At 34.7% G+C, this 25865-nt stretch overlaps 1 protein-coding gene across 17 annotated transcripts in view; it reads right to left on the reverse strand.

The window, feature by feature from the left end:
- Mical (Molecule interacting with CasL) overlaps nt 1-25865 on the reverse strand; it is a 159038-nt gene that overhangs the window by 91657 nt on the left and 41516 nt on the right. For all 17 annotated transcript variants that reach the window (XR_014180326.1, XR_014180325.1, XR_014180329.1 and 14 more), the window contains exons 4-9: nt 21287-21530; nt 19449-19589; nt 16775-16992; nt 10655-10912; nt 6724-6929; nt 2836-2984 (exon numbers count right to left, since the gene is read on the reverse strand). Coding sequence is in view for 10 of the 17 variants with exons in the window: in XM_081991842.1 (XP_081847968.1) it covers nt 2836-2984; nt 6724-6929; nt 10655-10912; nt 16775-16992; nt 19449-19589; nt 21287-21530 (1216 nt within the window). In the remaining 7 variants the exon portion in view is untranslated. The remainder of the gene's footprint in view (nt 1-2835; nt 2985-6723; nt 6930-10654; nt 10913-16774; nt 16993-19448; nt 19590-21286; nt 21531-25865) is intronic.

The following is a 25865-nucleotide window of genomic DNA, read 5'->3' on the forward strand; positions in this document are numbered from 1 at the left end:
TTAATTCAGCATTTAGAGGGTTTCTACTTCTTTCAAATGTCAATTTCAGCATTTATATGAAATTTTAATGTCGATTTTAGCATTTTAAAGCAATTCTAACATTAATTCAGCATTTTAAGTGTCGATTTTAGTAAATGTTGAAAATGTTGATTTTAAGTGCCGATTTCATCATTTTCAATAAATTTCAGCATTTTTATGAAATTTTAATGTATATTTCATCGTTTTTAAGCAATTCTAACATTAATTTCAGCATTTTAAGTGTTTTCAACACTTTCAGCATTTATATTAAAATTATTCAGCATTTTTAAATAATTCTAACATTAATTTAGCATTTTGGGGGTTTCTAGCATTTTCTAGTGTCAATTTCAGCATTTGTACGAAATTTTAATGTCGATATGAGCATTTTGAAGTTATTCTAACAATAATTTCAGTATTTTAAGTATTGATATCCGCATTTTTCTAAGCAATTTCAAAAATGTTGATTTTTAGTGTCGATTTCATAATTTTTAAGCAATCCTGACATTAATTTCCTCATTTTAAGTGTTTTCAGCATTTTCAGCATTTATATTGAAATTCTAATGTCAATTTCATCATCTTTAAGCAATTCTAACATTAATTTAAGCATTTTAAGTGGTTTCAGCAATTTCAAATAATTTCAGCATTTATATTGAAATTTTAATGTCGATTTCAGCATTTTGAAGTCATTCTAACATTAATTCAGCATTTAGAGGGTTTCTACTTCTTTCAAATGTCAATTTCAGCATTTTTATGAAATTTTAATGTATATTTCATCTTTTTGAAGCAATTCTAACATTAATTTCAGCATTTTAAGTGTTTTCAACACTTTCAGCATTTATATTGAAATTATTCAGCATTTTTAAATAATTCTAACATTAATTTAGCATTTTGGGGGTTTCTAGCATTTTCTAGTGTCAATTTCAGCATTTGTACGAAATTTTAATGTCGATCTCAGCATTTTGAAGTTATTCTAACAATAATTTCAGTATTTTAAGTATTGATATCAGCATTTTTCTAAGCAATTTCAAAAATGTTGATTTTTAGTGTCGATTTCATAATTTTTAAGCAATCCTAACATTAATTTCATCATTTTAAGTGTTTTCAGCATTTTCAGCATTTATATTGAAATTGTATTGTCGATTTCACCATTTTAAGCAATTCTAACAACAATTTCAGCTTTTTAAGTGTTTTTAGCAATTTTAAGTAATTTTAGCATTTATATTGAAATTCTAATGTCGATTTCAGCATTTATATGAAATTTTGATGTGTGATTTTAAAAGCAGATTTCATTATTTTCAAGCAATTCTAACATTAATTTCAGCATTTTAAGTGTTTTCAACACTTTCAGCATTTATATTGAAATTGTAATGTCGATTCCAGCATTTTCAATCAATTTTAACATTAATTTCAGCATTTTAAGGGTTTCTAGCATTTTCAAATGTCAATTTCAGTATTTATATGAAATTTTCATGTAAATTAACGCATTTTTAATAAATATCGAAAATGTTGGTTTTAAGTGCCGATTTCATCGTTTTCAAGCAGTTTCAGCATTTTTATGAAATTTTATTGTCGACTTCATCATTTTCAATCAATTGTAACATTAATTTCAGCGTTTTAAGTGTTTCTAACATTTTCAAGGAATTTCATAATTTTTGACAATTTTAAATGCTAATTTCAGCGTTCTTAAGTGTCGATTTCAGCATTTTTGTAAACAATTTCAAATATCAATTTTAGCACTTTCAAGACAAAGTGTGGATTTCAGCATTTTTGACATTTCTGAATGTCAATTTCAGCATTTTTAAACTACTTTTAACATCGAATTCAGGATTTGTATCATTTTTAGTATCATTTTTGTAAACTTTTTCAAATATAAATTTCAGCATTTCGAAGTGACTTTTAGCGTTTTTCTAAGCAAATTCAGCATTCTTTTTAAAAACGTTGATTCAAAGTGTCAATTTCAGCATTTTTAAGCAATTCTAACATTAATTACAGCATTTCAAATGTTTTAGCATTTTGAAGCAATTTCAGCAATATATTGAAATTTTAAAGTCGATTTCATCATTTTTAAGCAATTCTAACATTGTTAAGTGTTTCTGTTGATTTCACCACTATTTTACAACTTAAAGTCGGTAAATGCTAATTTCAGCAATTTTAAGCCAGTTTGAGCAAGGATTTCAGCATTTTAAAATGTCAATTTTATCAAGTGATTTCAGGCATTAATTGCAGCATTTTCCAAGCACTTTAAGTGTCAGATTTCAACATTTTTAAACGATTTTAGGCATTAATTTCATCATTTCTAAACCACTTTAACGTCAATTTCAGCATTTTTAGTCAATTTCGAAAATGTTTATTTAAAGTGTCGATTTCAGTATTCTTAAGCAATTTCAGCATTTATTTGATATTTTACATCATTTTAAGTGTTTCTAGCATTTTTAAGCAATTTAAGTATCAATTTCAACATTTATATGAAATTTTAATCTTTATTTCAGCATTTTAAATCAATTTTAAAAATGTTGTATTTCAAGTGTCAATTTCATCTTTTTTTCAGCAATCTAACATTAATTTCAGCATTTTAGCCATTTTTAAGCGATTTCAAGTATCAATTCCAGCATTTATATGAAATTTTAATCTTTATTTCAGCAATTCTAATATTGATTTCAGCATTTAAGGTGTTGATTTCCGAATTTTTGAAATTTTTAAATATCAATTTTAGCACTTTCAAACTATAAAATTGTCCATTTCATCATTTTTAAATCAATTTGAGCATCGATTTCAGAATTTTTGAAATTTGTAAAATTGATAAAAATGCGATCTCACCTCGACGACGTTTCTTTGACGTGTGCTCGTGTCTCGTCAGGGAATCGAGCGAGGCTCGTTTCATTTTTTCGATCATTTCCGGCGCGTCGGTGTCGTACAAACAAACGGTTTGAAGAGGCGTCACGACGCTCTTGTTAAGGTTTGGATACCTGAAAGAGAGAGAGAGAGAGAAAAACGAATTTAATCTTGACGAATTCTAGAACTTTTTCGAAGTTTCTAAAACGTTCCTGCAAGTTCTAGAAGCTTCTAGAAAAATCCAGAAAGAGCTGAAACATTGCAGAAAGTTTTAGAACGTCCCAGCAAGTTCTAGAAGCTTCTAGAAAGATCCGGAAAGTTCTGAAACATTCCACGAAGTCTTGGAACGTTTTAGAAGTCTCTAGAGTGTTCCTGCAAGTTCTAGAAGCTTCTAGAAAGATCCGGAAAGTTCTGAAACATTCCACAAAGTCTTGGAACGATTTAGAAGTTTCTAGAACGTTCCAGCAAGTTCTAGAAGCTTCTAGAAAGATCCGGAAAGTTCTGAAACATTCCACAAAGTCTTGGAACGTTTTAGAAGTCTCTAGAACGTTCCTGCAAGATCTAGAAAGATCCGGAAAGTTCTGAAACATTCCACAAAGTCTTGGAACGATTTAGAAGTTTCTAGAACGTTCCAGCAAGTTCTAGAAGCTTCTAGAAAGATCCGGAAAGTTCTGAAACATTCCACAAAGTCTTGGAACGATTTAGAAGTTTCTAGAACGTTCCAGCAAGTTCTAGAAGCTTCTAGAAAGATCCGGAAAGTTCTGAAACATTCCACAAAGTCTTGGAACGTTTTAGAAGCCTCTAGAACGTTCCAGCAAGTTCTAGAAGCTTCTAGAAAGATCCGGAAAGTTCTGAAACATTCCACGAAGTCTTGGAACGTTTTAGAAGTCTCTAGAGTGTTCCTGCAAGTTCTAGAAGCTTCTAGAAAGATCCGGAAAGTTCTGAAACATTCCACAAAGTCTTGGAACGATTTAGAAGTTTCTAGAACGTTCCAGCAAGTTCTAGAAGCTTCTAGAAAGATCCGGAAAGTTCTGAAACATTCCACAAAGTCTTGGAACGTTTTAGAAGTCTCTAGAACGTTCCTGCAAGATCTAGAAAGATCCGGAAAGTTCTGAAACATTCCACAAAGTCTTGGAACGATTTAGAAGTTTCTAGAACGTTCCAGCAAGTTCTAGAAGCTTCTAGAAAGATCCGGAAAGTTCTGAAACATTCCACAAAGTCTTGGAACGATTTAGAAGTTTCTAGAACGTTCCAGCAAGTTCTAGAAGCTTCTAGAAAGATCCGGAAAGTTCTGAAACATTCCACAAAGTCTTGGAACGTTTTAGAAGCCTCTAGAACGTTCCAGCAAGTTCTAGAAGCTTCTAGAAAGATCCGGAAAGTTCTGAAACATTCCACGAAGTCTTGGAACGTTTTAGAAGTCTCTAGAGTGTTCCTGCAAGTTCTAGAAGCTTCTAGAAAGATCCGGAAAGTTCTGAAACATTCCACAAAGTCTTGGAACGATTTAGAAGTTTCTAGAACGTTCCAGCAAGTTCTAGAAGCTTCTAGAAAGATCCGGAAAGTTCTGAAACATTCCACAAAGTCTTGGAACGTTTTAGAAGTCTCTAGAACGTTCCTGCAAGATCTAGAAAGATCCGGAAAGTTCTGAAACATTCCACAAAGTCTTGGAACGATTTAGAAGTTTCTAGAACGTTCCAGCAAGTTCTAGAAGCTTCTAGAAAGATCCGGAAAGTTCTGAAACATTCCACAAAGTCTTGGAACGATTTAGAAGTTTCTAGAACGTTCCAGCAAGTTCTAGAAGCTTCTAGAAAGATCCGGAAAGTTCTGAAACATTCCACAAAGTCTTGGAACGTTTTAGAAGCCTCTAGAACGTTCCAGCAAGTTCTAGAAGCTTCTAGAAAGATCCGGAAAGTTCTGAAACATTCCACGAAGTCTTGGAACGTTTTAGAAGTCTCTAGAGTGTTCCTGCAAGTTCTAGAAGCTTCTAGAAAGATCCGGAAAGTTCTGAAACATTCCACAAAGTCTTGGAACGATTTAGAAGTTTCTAGAACGTTCCAGCAAGTTCTAGAAGCTTCTAGAAAGATCCGGAAAGTTCTGAAACATTCCACAAAGTCTTGGAACGTTTTAGAAGTCTCTAGAACGTTCCTGCAAGATCTAGAAAGATCCGGAAAGTTCTGAAACATTCCACAAAGTCTTGGAACGATTTAGAAGTTTCTAGAACGTTCCAGCAAGTTCTAGAAGCTTTTAGAAAGATCCGGAAAGTTCTGAAACATTCCACAAAGTCTTGGAACGATTTAGAAGTTTCTAGAACGTTCCAGCAAGTTCTAGAAGCTTCTAGAAAGATCCGGAAAGTTCTGAAACATTCCACAAAGTCTTGGAACGATTTAGAAGCCTCTAGAACGTTCCAGCAAGTTCTAGAAGCTTCTAGAAAGATCCGGAAAGTTCTGAAACATTCCACGAAGTCTTGGAACGTTTTAGAAGTCTCTAGAGTGTTCCTGCAAGTTCTAGAAGCTTCTAGAAAGATCCGGAAAGTTCTGAAACATTCCACAAAGTCTTGGAACGATTTAGAAGTTTCTAGAACGTTCCAGCAAGTTCTAGAAGCTTCTAGAAAGATCCGGAAAGTTCTGAAACATTCCACAAAGTCTTGGAACGTTTTAGAAGTCTCTAGAACGTTCCTGCAAGATCTAGAAAGATCCGGAAAGTTCTGAAACATTCCACAAAGTCTTGGAACGATTTAGAAGTTTCTAGAACGTTCCAGCAAGTTCTAGAAGCTTCTAGAAAGATCCGGAAAGTTCTGAAACATTCCACAAAGTCTTGGAACGATTTAGAAGTTTCTAGAACGTTCCAGCAAGTTCTAGAAGCTTCTAGAAAGATCCGGAAAGTTCTGAAACATTCCACAAAGTCTTGGAACGTTTTAGAAGCCTCTAGAACGTTCCAGCAAGTTCTAGAAGCTTCTAGAAAGATCCGGAAAGTTCTGAAACATTCCACGAAGTCTTGGAACGTTTTAGAAGTCTCTAGAGTGTTCCTGCAAGTTCTAGAAGCTTCTAGAAAGATCCGGAAAGTTCTGAAACATTCCACAAAGTCTTGGAACGATTTAGAAGTTTCTAGAACGTTCCAGCAAGTTCTAGAAGCTTCTAGAAAGATCCGGAAAGTTCTGAAACATTCCACAAAGTCTTGGAACGATTTAGAAGTTTCTAGAACGTTCCAGCAAGTTCTAGAAGCTTCTAGAAAGATCCGGAAAGTTCTGAAACATTCCACAAAGTCTTGGAACGTTTTAGAAGTCTCTAGAACGTTCCTGCAAGATCTAGAAAGATCCGGAAAGTTCTGAAACATTCCACAAAGTCTTGGAACGATTTAGAAGTTTCTAGAACGTTCCAGCAAGTTCTAGAAGCTTTTAGAAAGATCCGGAAAGTTCTGAAACATTCCACAAAGTCTTGGAACGTTTTAGAAGTCTCTAGAACGTTCCTGCAAGATCTAGAAAGATCCGGAAAGTTCTGAAACATTCCACAAAGTCTTGGAACGATTTAGAAGTTTCTAGAACGTTCCAGCAAGTTCTAGAAGCTTCTAGAAAGATCCGGAAAGTTCTGAAACATTCCACAAAGTCTTGGAACGATTTAGAAGTTTCTAGAACGTTCCAGCAAGTTCTAGAAGCTTCTAGAAAGATCCGGAAAGTTCTGAAACATTCCACGAAGTCTTGGAACGTTTTAGAAGCCTCTAGAACGTTCCAGCAAGTTCTAGAAGCTTCTAGAAAGATCCGGAAAGTTCTGAAACATTCCACGAAGTCTTGGAACGTTTTAGAAGTCTCTAGAGTGTTCCTGCAAGTTCTAGAAGCTTCTAAAAAGATCCAGAAAGTTAAATTAAGTAAATGGCGGTCACCTGGTGGCCGGATCCAACGTGTACGCTTTCCAGTCCTTGTTCAGATTGTCGGGCGTTGTTTGCGCCAACAGCCGATAGATGGACTCGCGTTCGGCCAACACGTCCAGCGCCGTCATTTGTCCGGAACAGTAACTACGAATCGCCCAAGCCGCGTCCAACGAGGACAAAAAACCGCGCGCGCATCCCGATCCGGTCGGCCAAAATGGCTGCGAAAAAACAAAAACGAAAAACTGAATTTTTCTAGGTTAAGTTTGCGGTAAATGATGCTCGTTTACCGTCCCGGTAGGACAGTCAAAATCGCACTTAAATCGGATCAACCGTTCAGAAGATATGGCGGAAATACGGTTAGGTTGACAGCAAAACGGGGCGCCAGCACAATATTTCAAAAAATCGAGTTTATACTCGTTGTAGACTAGTTTGGGGATGGGAAATCGATTGCAACTGTCAATTTGCCATTGATTGTCGTTGCATTTCAGAAAATCCAAGATGGCGGCCCAAAATGTCAAAAATTTACTAAGAACGTTGAAACCAAAGTCAAAAACTTTGAAAATTGACTGGAAATGTTGAAACAAGTCAAAAATTCAAAAATATACTAAAAATGTTGAAAATAAGGTCATAAACTTGAAAATTGACTAAAAATGTTGAAAACAAAGTCAAAACTTGAAAATTGACTAGAAATGGTGAAAATAAGGTCAAAAACATGAAAATTGACTGGAAATGTTGAAAACAAACTCAAAAACATAAAAAGTGACTGGAAATGTTGAAAATAAAGTCAAAAACCTCAGAATTCACTGGAAATGTTGAAAATAAGGTCATAAACTTGAAAATTAACTAGGAATGTTGAAAACAAAGTCAAAACTTGAAAATTTACTAGAAATGTTGAAAACATAGTCAAAAACTTGGAAATTGACTGGGAATGTTAAAAACAAAGTCAAAAACATGAAAATTGACTGGAAACGTTGAAAAAAGTCAAAAACCTGATAATTGACAGAAAATGTTGAAAACAAAGTTAAAAACATAAAAATTGACTGGAAATGTTGAAAACAAACTCAAAAACATAAAAAGTGACTGGAAATGTTGAAAATAAAAAAGTCAAAAACCTCAAAATTCACTGGAAATTTTGAAAATAAAGTCATAAACTTGAAAATTAACTAGGAATGTTGAAAACAAAGTCAAAACTTGAAAATTGACTAGAAATGTTGAAAACAAAGTCAAAAACATAAAAATTGACAGAAAATGTTGAAAACAAAGTTAAAAACATAAAAATTGACTGGGAATGTTAAAAACAAATTCAAAAACATGAAAATTGACTGGAAATGTTGAAAACAAACTCAAAAACATAAAAAGTGACTGGAAATGTTGAAAATAAAGTCAAAAACCTCAAAATTCACTGGAAATTTTGAAAATAAAGTCATAAACTTGAAAATTAACTAGGAATGTTGAAAACAAAGTCAAAACTTGAAAATTGACTAGAAATGTTGAAAACAAAGTCAAAAACATAAAAATTGACAGAAAATGTTGAAAACAAAGTTAAAAACATAAAAATTGACTGGGAATGTTAAAAACAAATTCAAAAACATGAAAATTGACTGGAAATGTTGAAAACAAAGTCAAAAACATAAAAATTGACTGGAAATGTTGAAAACAAACTCAAAAACATAAAAAGTGACTGGAAATGTTGAAAATAAAGTCAAAAACTTCAAAATTCACTGGAAATTTTGAAAATAAAGTCATAAACTTGAAAATTAACTAGGAATGTTGAAAACAAAGTCAAAACTTGAAAATTGACTAGAAATGTTGAAAACATAGTCAAAAACTTGGAAATTGACTGGGAATGTTAAAAACAAAGTCAAAAACATGAAAATTGACTGGAAATGTTGAAAACAAACTCAAAAACATGATAATTGACTGGAAACGTTGAAAAAAGTCAAAAACCTGATAATTGACAGAAAATGTTGAAAACAAAGTTAAAAACATAAAAATTGACTGGAAATGTTGAAAATAAAGTCAAAAACCTCAGAATTCACTGGAAATGTTGAAAATAAGGTCATAAACTTGAAAATTGACTAGAAATGTTGAAAACATAGTCAAAAACTTGGAAATTGACTGGGAATGTTAAAAACAAAGTCAAAAACATGAAAATTGACTGGAAATGTTGAAAACAAATTCAAAAACTTGAAAATTGACTGGAAACGTTGAAAAAAGTCAAAAACCTGATAATTGACAGAAAATGTTGAAAACAAAGTTAAAAACATGAAAATTGACTGGAAACGTTGAAAAAAGTCAAAAACCTGATAATTGACAGAAAATGTTGAAAACAAAGTTAAAAACATAAAAATTGACTGGGAATGTTAAAAACAAATTCAAAAACATGAAAATTGACTGGAAATGTTGAAAACAAAGTAAAAAACCTCAAAATTCACTGGAAATTTTGAAAACAAAGTCAAAACTTGAAAATTGACTAGAAATGTTGAAAACATAGTCAAAAACTTGGAAATTGACTGGGAATGTTAAAAACAAATTCAAAAACATAAAAAGTGACTGGAAATGTTGAAAATAAAGTAAAAAACCTCAAAATTCACTGGAAATTTTGAAAATAAAGTCATAAACTTGAAAATTAACTAGGAATGTTGAAAACAAAGTCAAAACTTGAAAATTGACTAGAAATGTTGAAAACATAGTCAAAAACTTGGAAATTGACTCGGAATGTTAAAAACAGATTCAAAAACATGAAAATTGACTGGAAATGTTGAAAACAAATTCAAAAACATGAAAATTAACTGGAAACGTTGAAAAAAGTCAAAAACCTCAAAATTCACTGGAAATTTTGAAAATAAAGTCATAAACTTGAAAATTAACTACGAATGTTGAAAACAAAGTCAAAACTTGAAAATTGACTAGAAATGTTGAAAACATAGTCAAAAACTTGGAAATTGACTGGGAATGTTAAAAACAAAGTCGAAAACATGAAAATTGACTGGGAATGTTAAAAACAAATTCAAAAACATGAAAATTGACTGGAAATGTTGAAAACAAAGTAAAAAACCTCAAAATTCACTGGAAATTTTGAAAATAAAGTCATAAACTTGAAAATTAACTAAGAATGTTGAAAACAAAGTCAAAACTTGAAAATTGACTAGAAATGTTGAAAACATAGTCAAAAACTTGGAAATTGACTGGGAATGTTAAAAACAAATTCAAAAACATAAAAAGTGACTGGAAATGTTGAAAATAAAGTAAAAAACCTCAAAATTCACTGGAAATTTTGAAAATAAAGTCATAAACTTGAAAATTAACTAGGAATGTTGAAAACAAAGTCAAAACTTGAAAATTGACTAGAAATGTTGAAAACATAGTCAAAAACTTGGAAATTGACTCGGAATGTTAAAAACAGATTCAAAAACATGAAAATTGACTGGAAATGTTGAAAACAAATTCAAAAACATGAAAATTAACTGGAAATGTTGAAAACAAAGTCAAAAACATAAAAATTGACTGGGAATGTTAAAAACAAAGTCAAAACTTGAAAATTGACTAGAAATGTTGAAAACATAGTCAAAAACTTGGAAATTGACTGGAAATGTTAAAAACAAAGTCAAAAACATGAAAATTGGCTGGAAATGTTGAAAACAAAGTTAAAAACCTAAAAATTGACTAAAAACATTGAAAGTAAAGTCAAAAACATGAACATTGACTAAAAATGTTGTAAATAAGGTTATAAACTTGAAAATTGACTAAAAATTTTGAAAAAAGTCAAAAACCTGAAAATTTACTGGGAATGTTGAAACCAAAGTCAAAAACTTGAAAATTAAGACAAGAACTTAGGAAAATGGTAAAACTGGCAACATTTCCAGTCAATTTTCAAGATGGCGGCTCAAAATGTGAAAATACGTCCAACGTATGGCGCGGTTGCCAAATCGTGCTTGCTCACCTCCAACAGACTGTCGCCGACCAGAATTGTCAATAGTCGCGTTCCATGACGTTCGATCACTTTCGACGCGTATTCGGCAGCGTACATCGACGTAAAATCAAACATGGCAACGTCGGGCTGGCCGTAGTGATTCACCGCAAACTCCAACTCGGGCAATTGATAATTAGTACTGAAATCGGCCGCTTCGCGCGCATAATTTTGCAAAGCGTCGCGATCGACGTTCTCCGCCGCCAACAGTTTTTCCGTGTCGTTCAAGTCCTGTCAAAAACGGGGAAAAAAAACTCAAGTCATTTGGATTGAGTTAGAGGGGTCGAGATTGTACTCGTTTTCGACTAATTCGGGGACGGGAAATCCATTTCCGTTGTCAGTTTTGCTGTATCTTGTCACCCAAGTCGTGAAACGTCATTTTGGTGAGGTTTTTCTTGGGAAAATCAAGTTTTTGCGAAAGCAATGCAAAAACGAACCTCACCACTGAATTCCCCGTACTCGATTTAGTAGAAAACCAGTACAAACTTGATTTTTTTAGAAAAAAACAAAATGGCTGCCTGAGCCGCCATTTGCAATTTTCGCCATTTTGGATTGACAGACAGGGGTTAAGTTTGTACTCGTTTTCGACTAATTCGGGGACGGCGAATCCATTTCCGCTGTCAGTATCTGTCACCCAAATCGAGAAACGTCACTTTAGTCTTCAGAATGATCTAGAACATTCTGAACGCTTCCAGGATGGATCTAAAACGTTTCAGAGACATCTAGAAAGTTCTAAAAGCCTGCAGAATGTTCTAGAAAAAATCAGAAAGATCTAGTACGTTCTGGAACGTATTGAAACTCCCTAAGATGTTCTAGAATTCTGTCGAATATTCTAGAACGTTTCCGATATATTTGGAACGTTCTAGCAGCTTACAGAATGCTCTAGAATGTTCGAGGAAGTTCCAGAGAGATCTAGTACGCTCTGGAAGCTTCTAGATTGCTTCAAAAGTATCTGGAACGTGCTGAAAGCATCCAGAATTAAAAAAAAAACCTTATAGAAGGTTCTAGAAATTATCAGATGAATTTAGTAACTTCTGGAAGCTTTTAGGTTACTTTAAATGTATCTAAAACGTGCTGAAAGCTTCCAGGATGTTCTAGAACTCTCTCGAATATTCTAGAACGTTTCAGAGATGTCTAGAACGTTCTAGAAGACTCCAGAATGTTATAGAAACCTGTAGAACGTTCTAGAAAGTTTCAGAGAGATCTAATACGTTCTGGAAGCTTCTAGGCTGCTTTAGAAGTATCCGGAGTGTTCTGAAAGTCTCCAGGATGTTCTCGCAACTCTCGAACATTCTAGAACGTGTCAGAGACATCTAGAACCTTCCAGAATGTTCTACAAATCTCTATAACGTTCTAGAAAGTTTCAGAAAAATCTGTTACGTTCTGGAAGATTCTACATTTCTTTAGAAGTATCTAAAATGTGCTAAAAGCTTCCAGGATGTTCTAGAACTCTCTCGAATATTCTAGAACGTTTCAGACACATCTAGAACGTTCTAGAAGCCTGCAGAATGTTCTAGAAAACTCTAGAACGTTGTAGAAAAATTCAGAAAGATCTAGTACGTTCTGGAACGTGCTGAACCTCCCTAAGATGTTCTAGAATTCTGTCGAATATTCTAGAACGTTTCCGATATATTTGAAACGTTCTAGCAGCTTACAGAATGCTCTAGAATGTTCGAGGAAGTTCCAGAGAGATCTAGTACGCTCTGGAAGCTTGTAGATTGCTTTAAAAGTATCTGGAACGTTCTGAAAGCATCCAGGATGTTCTAGAACTCTCTCGAATATTCTAGAAACCTCTAGAACGTTTCAGATAAATTTAGTTCGTTCTGGAAGATTCTAGATTTCTTTAGAAGTATTTAAAACATACTGAAAGCCTCCAGGATGTTCTAGAACTCTCTCGAATATTCTAGAACGTTTCAGAGACATCTAGAACGTTCTAGAAGCCTGCAGAATGTTCTAGAAAACTCTAGAACGTTGTAGAAAAATTCAGAAAGACCTAGTACGGTCTGGAACGTACGGACACTCCCTAAGATGTTCTAGAATTCTGTCGAATATTCTAGAACGTGTCAGAGACATCTAGAACCTTCCAGAATGTTCTACAAATCTCTATAACGTTCTAGAAAGTTTCAGAAAAATCTGTTACGTTCTGGAAGATTCTACATTTCTTTAGAAGTATCTAAAATGTGCTAAAAGCTTCCAGGATGTTCTAGAACTCACTCGAATATTCTAGAACGTTTCAGACACATCTAGAACGTTCTAGAAACCTGCAGAATGTTCTAGAAAACTCTTGAACGTTGTAGAAAAATTCAGAAAGACCTAGTACGGTCTGGAACGTGCTGAAACTCTCTAAGATGTTCTAGAATTCTGTCGAATATTCTAGAACGTTTCCGATATATTTGGAACGTTCTAGCAGCTTACAGAATGCTCTAGAATGTTCGAGAAAGTTCCAGAGAGATCTAGTACGCTCTGGAAGCTTCTAGATTGCTTTAAAAGTATCTGGAACGTTCTGAAAGCCTCCAGGATGTTCTAGAACTCTCTCGAATATTCTAGAAACCTCTAGAACGTTTCAGAAAAATTTAGTTCGTTCTGGATGATTCTAGAATATTCGAGAGAGTCCTAGAACATCTTTAGAAGTATCTAAAACGTGCTGAAAGCCTCCAGGATGTTCTAGAAATCTCTCGAATATTCTAGAACGTGTCAGAGACATCTAAAACCTTCCAGAATGTTCTACAAATCTCTATAACGTTCTAGAAAGTTTCAGAAAAATCTGTTACGTTCTGGAAGATTCTACATTTCTTTAGAAGTATCTAAAATGTGCTAAAAGCTTCCAGGATGTTCTAGAACTCTCTCGAATATTCTAGAACGTTTCAGACACATCTAGAACGTTCTAGAAGCCTGCAGAATGTTCTAGAAAACTCTAGAACGTTCTAGAAAAAATCAGAAAGATCTAGTACGTTCTGGAACGTATTGAAACTCCCTAAGATGTTCTAGAATTCTGTCGAATATTCTAGAACGTTTCCGATATATTTGGAACGTTCTAGCAGCTTACAGAATGCTCTAGAATGTTCGAGGAAGTTCCAGAGAGATCTAGTACGCTCTGGAAGCTTGTAGATTGCTTTAAAAGTATCTGGAACGTGCTGAAAGCATCCAGAATGTTCTAAAAACCTATAGAACGTTCTAGAAAGTATCAGATGAATCTAGTACCTTCTGGAAGCTTTTAGGTTACTTTAAAAGTATCTGGAACGTGCTGAAAGCCTTCAGAATGTTCTAAAACTTTGTCAAATATTCTGAAACGTTTCAGACATATCTGGAATATTCTAGAAGCTTACAGAATGCTCTAGAATATTCAAGAAAGTTCCAGAGAGATCTAGTACGTTCTGAAAGTTTCCAGGATGTTCTAGAAAACTCTCGCAGTTTCCAGAACGTTTCATTCATTTCATTCTTTCAGCTGAAAACCTCCAAGATGTTCTAGAACTCTCTCAAATATTCTAGAAACCTCTAGAACGTTTTAGAAAAATTTAGTTCGTTCTGGATGATTCTAGAACATCTTTAGAAGTATCTAAAACGTGCTGAAAGCCTCCAGGATGTTCTAGAAATCTCTCGAACATTCTAGAAAGTTTCAGAAAAATCTGTTACGTTCTGGAAGATTCTACATTTCTTCAGAAGTATCTAAAATGTGCTAAAAGCTTCCAGGATGTTCTAGAACTCTCTCGAATATTCTAGAACGTTTCAGACACATCTAGAACGTTCTAGAAGCCTGCAGAATGTTCTAGAAAACTCTAGAACGTTGTAGAAAAATTCAGAAAGATCTAGTACGTTCTGGAACGTGCTGAACCTCCCTAAGATGTTCTAGAATTCTGTCGAATATTCTAGAACGTTTCCGATATATTTGAAACGTTCTAGCAGCTTACAGAATGCTCTAGAATGTTCGAGGAATTTCCAGAGAGATCTAGTACGCTCTGGAAGCTTGTAGATTGCTTTAAAAGTATCTGGAACGTTCTGAAAGCCTCCAGGATGTTCTAGAACTCGTCTCGAATATTCTAGAAACCTCTAGAACGTTTCAGATAAATTTAGTTCGTTCTGGAAGATTCTAGATTTCTTTAGAAGTATCTAAAACGTGCTGAAAGCCTTCAGGATGTTTTAGAACTCATTCGAATATTCTAGAACGTTTCAGAAACATCTAGAACGTCCTAGAAGCCTGCAGAATGTTCTAGAAACCTCTAGAACGTTGTAGAAAAAATCAGAAAGATGTAGTACGTTCTGGAACGTGCTGAACCTCCCTAAGATGTTCTAGAATTCTGTCGAATATTCTAGAACGTTTCCGATATATTTGAAACGTTCTAGCAGCTTACAGAATGCTCTAGAATGTTCGAGGAAGTTCCAGAGAGATCTAGTACGCTCTGGAAGCTTGTAGATTGCTTCAAAAGTATCTGGAACGTGCTGAAAGCATCCACAATGTTCTAAAAACCTATAGAACGTTCTAGAAAGTATCAGATGAATCTAGTAACTTCTGGAAGCTTTTAGGTTACTTTAAAAGTATCTGGAACGTGTTGAAAGCCTTCAGGATGTTCTAAAACTTTGTCAAATATTCTAAAACGTTTCAGATATATCTGGAACGTTCTAGAAGCTTACAGAATGCTCTAGAATATTCGAGAAAGTTCCAGAGAGATCTAGTACGTTCTGAAAGTTTCCAGGATGTTCTAGAAAACTCTCGCAGATTCCAGAACGTTTCATTCATTTCATTCTTTCAACTGAAAACCTCCAAGATGTTCTAGAACTCTCTCAAATATTCTAGAAACCTCTAGAACGTTTTAGAAAAATTTAGTTCGTTCTGGATGATTCTAGAACATCTTTAGAAGTATCTAAAACGTGCTGAAAGCCTCCAGGATGTTCTAGAAATCTCTCGAACATTCTAGAAAGTTTCAGAAAAATCTGTTACGTTCTGGAAGATTCTACATTTCTTCAGAAGTATCTAAAATGTGCTAAAAGCTTCCAGGATGTTCTAGAACTCTCTCGAATATTCTAGAACGTTTCAGACACATCTAGAACGTTCTAGAAGCCTGCAGAATGTTCTAGAAAACTCTAGAACGTTGTAGAAAAATTCAGAAAGATCTAGTACGTTCTGGAACGTGCTGAACCTCCCTAAGATGTTCTAGAATTCTGTCGAATATTCTAGAACGTTTCCGATATATTTGAAACGTTCTAGCAGCTTACAGAATGCTCTAGAATGTTCGAGGAAGTTCCAGAGAGATCTAGTACGCTCTGGAAGCTTGTAGATTGCTTTAAAAGTATCTGGAACGTTCTGAAAGCCTCCAGGATGTTCTAGAACTCTCTCGAATATTCTAGAAACCTCTAGAACGTTTCAGATAAATTTAGTTCGTTCTGGAAGATTCTAGATTTCTTTAGAAGTATCTAAAACGTGCTGAAAGCCTCCAGGATGTTTTAGAACTCATTCGAATATTCTAGAACGTTTCAGAAACATCTAGAACGTCCTAGAAGCCTCCAGAATGTTCTATAAACCTGTAGAACGTTCTAGAAAGTTTCAGAGAGATCTGTTACCTTCTGGAAGCTTCTAGATTGCTTCAGAAGTATCTGGAACGTTCTGAAAGCATCCAGGACGTTCTAGAAAACTCTCGAATAATCTAGAGCGTTTAAGAGATATCTAGAATGTTCCAGAAAGAGTTTTTGTCAAAACAATGCAAAAATGAACGTTACCATTGAATTCCTTGTCCTGGGTTTAGTAGAAAACACGTCCAAACTCGATTTTTTTGAAAAAAAAAACAAAATGGCCGCGTGAGCCGCCATTTTGAATTTAGATACAGGGATGGAGTTTGTACTCGTTTTCGACTAATTTGGGGTCAGGGAATCCAAATTTTCAATCATTTTGCGCGTATTTCTCACTCAATTTGAGTAACTTAATTTTTTCTATAAATTCTGGTTTGGGAGAGAGTTACGCAAAAACGAACGTCACCACTCAATTCCTCGTTCTCGATTTTGTGGAAAACGAGTACAAAGTCAAAAAAAAAATTATAAAAATTTTCCGCGACTTTCTGACCGACTTGTCAGTTTGGCAACGTCGCAAAAATAGCAACAAACCTGCTTAATGACGCCCTTTTCCAGTAAACTGGCCTTTTTCGCGGTCATAACGAAATAGTGCGTGTCGTCTTTGTAGTAAACGATGTTCTCCAGATCGATTCGAGTCTCCGCTTGCAGATCTTTGAAGAATTTCTGATTGAAAATAAAGGCAACGCCGCTTATTTCTTCGACGCGCGCCTCCGCCTCCGATTTCTTGTTGATGAAGTTGGCGGTGATCGCTTTAAAAAAAAACAAAACACGTGGCTACAATCTGTCAAAAAAATCAACTCGCTACCTGTCAAAATAACCGAGTTATTGGCTGTCAAAGTGACAGTAATACAAATCGTAACGTTCTAGTGCATCCGGGTAAATTTCGTTCAATAACTCGGTCACGTGACCTTTCTCGTACAAATTTATTATTAGACAGTTTGTAAAGGCCATTGTCAGCTACAATCTGTCAAAAAAATCAACTCGCTACCTGTCAAAATAACCAGGTTATTGGCTGTCAAAGTGACAGTAATACAAATCGGGCCAATTTAGTGCATCCGGGGAAATTTCGTGCAATAACTCGGTCACGTGACATTTCTCGTACAAACTTATTATTAGACAGTTTGTAGATGCCATTGTCAGCTACAATCTGTCAAAAAAATCAACTCAATACCTGTCAAAATAACCAGGTTATTGGCTGTCAAAGTGACAGTAATACAAATCGTAACGTTCTAGTGCATCCGGGTAAATTCCGTGCAATAACTCGGTCACGTGACATTTCTCGTAAAAACATGACATTTGACAGTTTGTAGAAGACACTGTAGGCCGCAATATGTCAAAAAAATCAACTCAATAAATGTCAAAATAACCAGGTTATTGGCTGTCAAAGTGACAGTAGTATAAATCGGGAGGTTCTAGTGCATCCGTAGAAATTTCGTGCAATAACTCAGTCACGTGACATTTCTCGTAAAAACATGACATTTGACAGTTTGTAGAAGACACTTTGGGCCACAATCTGTCAAAAAAATCAACTCGATATCTGTCAAAATATCCGAGTTAATGGCTGTCAAAGTGACAGTAATACAAATCGGGCCAATTTAGTGCATCCGGGGAAATTTCGTGCAATAACTCGGTCACGTGACATTTCTCGTAAAAACATGACATTTGACAGTTTGTAGAAGACACTGTAGGCCGCAATATGTCAAAAAAATCAACTCAATAAATGTCAAAATAACCAGGTTATTGGCTGTCAAAATGACAGTAGTATAAATCGGGAGGTTCTAGTGCATCCGTAGAAATTTCGTGCAATAACTCAGTCACGTGACATTTCTCGTAAAAACATGACATTTGACAGTTTGTAGAAGACACTTTGGGCCACAATCTGTCAAAAAAATCAACTCGATACCTGTCAAAATAACCGAGTTAATGGCTGTCAAAGTGACAGTAATACAAATCGGGCCAATTTAGTGCATCCGAGGAAATTTCGTGCAATAACTCGGTCACGTGACATTTCTCGTACAAACTTATTATTAGACAGTTTGTAGATGCCATTGTCAGCTACAATCTGTCAAAAAAATCAACTCGATACCTGTCAAAATAACCAGGTTATTGGCTGTCAAAGTGACAGTAATACAAATCGTAACGTTCTAGTACATTCGTAGAAATTTCGTGCAATAACTCAGTCACGTGACATTTCTCGTAAAAACATGACATTTGACAGTTTGTAGAAGACACTTTGGGCCACAATCTGTCAAAAAAATCAACTCGACATCTGTCAAAATAACCGAGTTAATGGCTGTCAAAGTGACAGTAATACAAATCGGGCCAATTTAGTGCATCCGGGGAAATTTCGTGCAATAACTCGGTCACGTGACATTTCTCGTACAAACTTATTATTAGACAGTTTGTAGAGGCCATTGTCAGCCACAAACTGTCAAAAAAATCAACTCGATACCTGTCAAAATAACCGAGTTATGAGCTGTCAAAGTGACAGTAGTACAAATCGTCACAAAAATAATATAAAATAAAGTCCAAGAAAAAAAAAGAAAACAAATAAACAAAAATAACGACAAAAATAAGATGCTAAAACAGAAAAAAAAGAAAAGTAGGAAGACAAAGAAAAAAGAAAAAAAAAACGCTAAAACAAAGGAAAAAAAATATGAACAGTTTTGACAGCTCGTGGCTCGGTTATTTTGACAGCTAGCGAGTTGATTTTTTTACCATCGTGTAGGCCAAGAAAGTCTCTATAAATCACTTTCTATAGTTCGTGGAGCAAAGTTGTCAAATAACCGAGTTATTTTGACTTCAAATGTCAAGAGTAAAAAATTCAGTAAAACAAATACAACTTGGAAGTTTGACAGCTCATAACTTGATTGTTTTGACAGTTGGCGAGTTGAATTTTTTACCATCGTGTAGGTCATGAAATTCTCTATAAATCACTTTCCACCACTCCACCCTGTATAGTGTCTATAGTGAGAATGTCACAACAATCGAATTATTTAAACACAAATACAGAGTTTGATAGTTGTCACTTTAACACCCTGTAACTCGGTTATTTTGACAGTTACAGGGTGGTTCAATATACCAATTTGTAGCCCTTGAAAAGCTCTTTTCACCACCCTGTACAGTGGTTAGCTTGAGAATGTCTTTCGAGGCGAAAATTGAACTTTTCTCCATAAATGTCAATTTTGACAGTTCTGTCACTCACCGATCGCCAATTTGCCGCGAAATTCCTTCCGTTTGAAGCCCTGCAAAGTGTTGCGTTTCCCATCGGCCCCGACGATCACATCGAACTCGTATTGGGCGACCGGATGATCGTTGGGCAGCACTTCCGCCCTCCAACCGATTTCTGGAGCCAAACGAAAAAATGAAAAACGCGGCAACATCGCAATTTGTCGCGCTGCGCAATACTCGCGACCGTCGACGCGGCAACGTCGCTTTCAAACCTTCATAATTGAATTGACAGCTGACAGCTGATTGACAAACGTCAAGAACTCTACACTGATTTGTTTGGTTCATTTTAACAGTTACAAAAGTCTAGTTTGCGCCACCGTGTAACCTGTCAAATTGTGTTTCAATCGCTCTGTATGTACAGTGTCGACGGTTAACTGTCAAAATAACGTCACAATTTGACAATTATACACTAAATTTAAAAAAATTTCAAAATTGAAAACCAGAGTAAAAATGACAATTCAAAATTAGCAAAATTAATCTTAGATTACTCTAGATATTCTAGAGAATCAATTTCCGTAAAAAAACACACTTTTTGAAAATTTTAAAAATTTTCAAAAACAGATTGAAAATTAAAATTTAAAAATTGAAAATTAATCTTGAATTACTCTAGAAATTCCAAAGAATCGTTTTCCATAAAAAATAAATTACTAAAATACATTACTTTTTTTTTAAATTTTAAAAATTTTCAAAAATTTTGAAAACGGAAAAACAGATTGAAAATAACAATTCAAAATTAGTAAATTAATCTTAGATTACTCTAGAAATTCCAGAGAATCGATTTCCATAAAAAATATACTTTTTAAAAATTTTGTAAATTTTCAAAAATTTTGAAAATGAAATGAAAATGAAATTTTCAATCTTTTTGAAAATGAAAATTTAAAAATTGAAAATTAATCTAAGAACTCTACTCTCTACTCTAGAAATTTCAGAGAACCTATTTTCATACAAATTACCCTTTTTGAAAATTTTCAAAAATTTTGAAAATGGAAAGAGATTGAAAATTAAAATTTAAAAATTGAAAATTAATCTTGAATTACTCTAGAAATTCCAAAGAATCGTTTTCCATAAAAAATAAATTACTAAAATACATTACTTTTTTTTTAAATTTTAAAAATTTTCAAAAATTTTGAAAATGGAAAAACAGATTGAAAATAACAATTCAAAATTAGTAAATTAATCTTAGATTACTCTAGAAATTCCAGAGAATCGATTTCCATAAAAAATATGCTTTTTAAAAATTTTGTAAATTTTCAAAAATGTTGAAAATGAAATGAAAATGAAATTTTCAATCTTTTTGAAAATGAAAATTTAAAAATTGAAAATTAATCTAAGAACTCTACTCTCTACTCTAGAAATTTCAGAGAACCTATTTTCATACAAATTACCCTTTTTGAAAATTTTCAAAAATTTTGAAATGGAAAGAGATTTTAAAAATTTTCAAAAACAGATTGAAAATTAAAATTTAAAAATTGAAAATTAATCTTAGGTTACTCTAGAAATTCCAGAGAATCGATTTCCATAAAAAATACACTTTTTGAAAATTTACAAAAATTTTGAAACTTTTCAAAAATTTTGAAAATGGAAAAACAAATTGAAAACAAAAAAAAAAAAAAAGTAAAAGTAAATTAACCAAGTTAATTAAGTAAATTAATCTTAAATTACTCCAGAATTTCCACATAAAAACAGAAATTTTTTAAAAAATTTACAAATTTTCGAAAATTTTGAAGAATACTCTGAAAACTCTAAAATATTGATTTTAATAAAAAAATTATTAAAAAATTGTAAAAATGACAAAATTGTATCAAAACTTACTTTCGGACAAGTCAGGTTCGCGCAAGCGCTCAAAACTGACTTCCGTGTGAATTTCGACGCCCAATAGGAGCGCGACCTTGAGCAGGATGCACTGCAATTGGCGGATGCTGATGTGATCGATGGCGCCCGCGCAGAACTTTCCAAAAAACTTTTTCGCGCCCAACATGCGCAAATCTTCGATAACAAACGGCCACAAATGGAGCACATTGTTACGGGACAAACGGTCGCGTTTCTCCACCACTACCTGTCAAAAAAAAAAAAAACAACGTTCCGGCAAGTTCTACAAGCTTCTACAAAGATCCGGAAAGTTCTGAAACATTCCAGGAAGTTCTAGAACGTTTTAAAAGTCTCTAGAACATTTCGGCAAGTTCTAGAAACTTCTACAAAGATACGGCACGTTCTGAAACATTCCAGAAAGTTCTACAACGTTTTAGAGATTTCTGGAACGTTCCAGCAAGTACTAGAAGCTTCTACAAAGATTCGAAAAGTTCTGAAACATTGCAGAAAGTCTTAGAACGTTTTAGTGGTTCTACAGCGTTCCGGAGAGTTCTAGAACGTTTTAGAACGTTCCAGCAAGTTCTAGAAGCTTCTACAAAGATCCGGAAAGTTCTGAAACATTCCAGAAAGTTCTAGAACGTTTTAGAAATCTCCAGAACATTTCGGCAAGTTTTAAAAACTTCTACAAAGATACGGCACGTTCTGAAACATTCCAGAAAGTTCTACAACGTTTTAGAGATTTCTAGAACGTTCCAGCAAATTCTAGAAGCTTCTAGAGAGATCCGAAAACTTCTGAAACATTGCAGGAAGTCTTAGAACGTTTTAAAGGTTTCTAGAACATTCCGGCAAATTCTGGAAGCTTCTACAAAGGTCCAAAAAGTTCTGTAACTTTCCAGAAACTCTTAGAACGTTTTAGAAATTTTAAGAATGTTCCGGCAAGTTCTAGAAGGTTCCACAAATATCGGGAATGTTTTGAAACTTTCCAGAAACTTTGAGAACGCTTTAGAGGCTTCTACAACGTTCCGGAAAGTTCTAGAAGCTTCCACAAAGATCCGGAAAGTTCTGAAACATTCCAGAAAGTTCTAGCACGTTTTAGAAATCTCCAGAACATTTTGGCAAGTTCTAAAAACTTCTACCAAGATACGGCACGTTCTGAAACATTCCAGAAAGTTCTACAACGTTTTAGAGATTTCTAGAACGTTCCAGCAAATTCTAGAAGCTTCTACAAAGATTCGAAAAGTTCTGAAACCTTCCAGAAAGTCTTAGAACGTTTTAAAGGTTTCTAGAACATTCCGGCAAATTCTGGAAGCTTCTACAAAGGTCCGAAAGGTTCTGTAACTTTCCAGAAACTCTTAGAACGTTTTAGAAATTTTAAGAATGTTCCGGCAAGTTCTAGAAGGTTCCACAAATATCGGGAATGTTTTGAAACTTTCCAGAAACTTTGGGAACGCTTTAGAGGCTTCTACAACGTTCCGGAAAGTTCTAGAACGTTTTAGAAATCTCCAGAACATTTCGGCAAGTTCTAAAAACTTCTACAAAGATACGGCACGTTCTGAAACATTCCAGAAAGTTCTACAACGATCTAGAGATTTCTAGAACGTTCCAGCAAGTTCTAGAAGCTTCTACAAAAATCCGGAAAGTTCTGAAACATTCCAGAAAGTTCCAGAACGTTTTAGAAATCTCCAGAACATTTCGGCAAGTTCTAAAAACTTCTACAAAGATACGGCACGTTCTGAAACATTCCAGGAAGTTCCAGAACGTTTTAGAAATCTCCAGAACATTTCGGCAAGTTCTAAAAACTTCTACAAAGATACGGCACGTTCTGAAACATTCCAGAAAGTTCTACAACGATCTAGAGATTTCTAGAACGTTCCAGCAAGTACTAGAAGCTTCTACAAAGATTCGAAAAGTTCTGAAACATTGCAGAAAGTCTTAGAACGTTTTAGTGGTTCTACAGCGTTCCGGAGAGTTCTAGAACGTTTTAGAACGTTCCAGCAAGTTCTAGAAGCTTCTACAAAGATACGGCACGTTCTGAAACATTCCAGGAAGTTCTAGAACGTTTTAGAAATCTCCAGAACATTTCGGCAAGTTCTAGAAGCTTCTACAAAGATCCGAAAAGTTCTGAAACATTCCAGAAAGTTCTAGAACGTTTTAGAAATCTTCATAATATTTCGGCAAGTTCTAGAAGCTTCTACAAAGATCCGGAAAGTTCTGAAACATTCCAGAAAGTTCTACAACGTTTTAGAGATTTCTGGAACGTTCCAGCAAGTACTAGAAGCTTCTACAAAGATTCGAAAAGTTCTGAAACATTGCAGAAAGTCTTAGAACGTTTTAGTGGTTCTACAGCGTTCCGGAGAGTTCTAGAACGTTTTAGAACGTTCCAGCAAGTTCTAGAAGCTTCTACAAAGATCCGGAAAGTTCTGAAACATTCCAGAAAGTTCTAGAACGTTTTAGAAATCTCCAGAACATTTCGGCAAGTTTTAAAAACTTCTACAAAGATACGGCACGTTCTGAAACATTCCAGAAAGTTCTACAACGTTTTAGAGATTTCTAGAACGTTCCAGCAAATTCTAGAAGCTTCTAGAGAGATCCGAAAACTTCTGAAACATTGCAGGAAGTCTTAGAACGTTTTAAAGGTTTCTAGAACATTCCGGCAAATTCTGGAAGCTTCTACAAAGGTCCAAAAAGTTCTGTAACTTTCCAGAAACTCTTAGAACGTTTTAGAAATTTTAAGAATGTTCCGGCAAGTTCTAGAAGGTTCCACAAATATCGGGAATGTTTTGAAACTTTCCAGAAACTTTGAGAACGCTTTAGAGGCTTCTACAACGTTCCGGAAAGTTCTAGAAGCTTCCACAAAGATCCGGAAAGTTCTGAAACATTCCAGAAAGTTCTAGCACGTTTTAGAAATCTCCAGAACATTTTGGCAAGTTCTAAAAACTTCTACCAAGATACGGCACGTTCTGAAACATTCCAGAAAGTTCTACAACGTTTTAGAGATTTCTAGAACGTTCCAGCAAATTCTAGAAGCTTCTACAAAGATTCGAAAAGTTCTGAAACCTTCCAGAAAGTCTTAGAACGTTTTAAAGGTTTCTAGAACATTCCGGCAAATTCTGGAAGCTTCTACAAAGGTCCGAAAGGTTCTGTAACTTTCCAGAAACTCTTAGAACGTTTTAGAAATTTTAAGAATGTTCCGGCAAGTTCTAGAAGGTTCCACAAATATCGGGAATGTTTTGAAACTTTCCAGAAACTTTGGGAACGCTTTAGAGGCTTCTACAACGTTCCGGAAAGTTCTAGAACGTTTTAGAAATCTCCAGAACATTTCGGCAAGTTCTAAAAACTTCTACAAAGATACGGCACGTTCTGAAACATTCCAGAAAGTTCTACAACGATCTAGAGATTTCTAGAACGTTCCAGCAAGTTCTAGAAGCTTCTACAAAAATCCGGAAAGTTCTGAAACATTCCAGAAAGTTCCAGAACGTTTTAGAAATCTCCAGAACATTTCGGCAAGTTCTAAAAACTTCTACAAAGATACGGCACGTTCTGAAACATTCCAGGAAGTTCCAGAACGTTTTAGAAATCTCCAGAACATTTCGGCAAGTTCTAAAAACTTCTACAAAGATACGGCACGTTCTGAAACATTCCAGAAAGTTCTACAACGATCTAGAGATTTCTAGAACGTTCCAGCAAGTACTAGAAGCTTCTACAAAGATTCGAAAAGTTCTGAAACATTGCAGAAAGTCTTAGAACGTTTTAGTGGTTCTACAGCGTTCCGGAGAGTTCTAGAACGTTTTAGAACGTTCCAGCAAGTTCTAGAAGCTTCTACAAAGATACGGCACGTTCTGAAACATTCCAGGAAGTTCTAGAACGTTTTAGAAATCTCCAGAACATTTCGGCAAGTTCTAGAAGCTTCTACAAAGATCCGAAAAGTTCTGAAACATTCCAGAAAATTCTAGAACGTTTTAGAAATCTTCAAAATATTTCGGCAAGTTCTAGAAGCTTCTACAAAGATCCGGAAAGTTCTGAAACATTCCAGAAAGTTCTAGAACGTTTTAGAAATCTTCATAATATTTCGGCAAGTTCTAGAAGCTTCTACAAAGATCCGGAAAGTTCTGAAACATTCCAGGAAGCTCTAGAACGTTTTAAAAGTCTCTAGAACATTTCGGCAAGTTCTAGAAACTTCTACAAAGATACGGCACGTTCTGAAACATTCCAGACCGTTCTAGAACGTTTAAAAATTCTTTAGAACATTTCGGCAAGTTCTAGAAGCTTCGACAAAGATCCGGAAAGTTCTGAAACATTCCAGGACGTTCTAGAACGTTTTAAAAGTCTCTAGAACATTTCGGCAAGTTCTAGAAACTTCTACAAAGATACGGCACGTTCTGAAACATTCCAGAAAGTTCTACAACGTTTTAGAGATTTCTAGAACGTTCCAGCAAGTTCTAGAAGCTTCTACAAAGATCCGGCACGTTCTGAAACATTCCAGAAAGTTCTACAACGATCTAGAGATTTCTAGAACGTTCCAGCAAGTTCTAGAAGCTTCTACAAAAATCCGGAAAGTTCTGAAACATTCCAGAAAGTTCCA

Source organism: Ips typographus, linkage group LG13 (assembly GCF_016097725.1).
Source record: "Ips typographus isolate SLU linkage group LG13, UJ_Ityp_2.0, whole genome shotgun sequence".
NCBI classification, from domain to species: domain Eukaryota; kingdom Metazoa; phylum Arthropoda; class Insecta; order Coleoptera; family Curculionidae; genus Ips; species Ips typographus.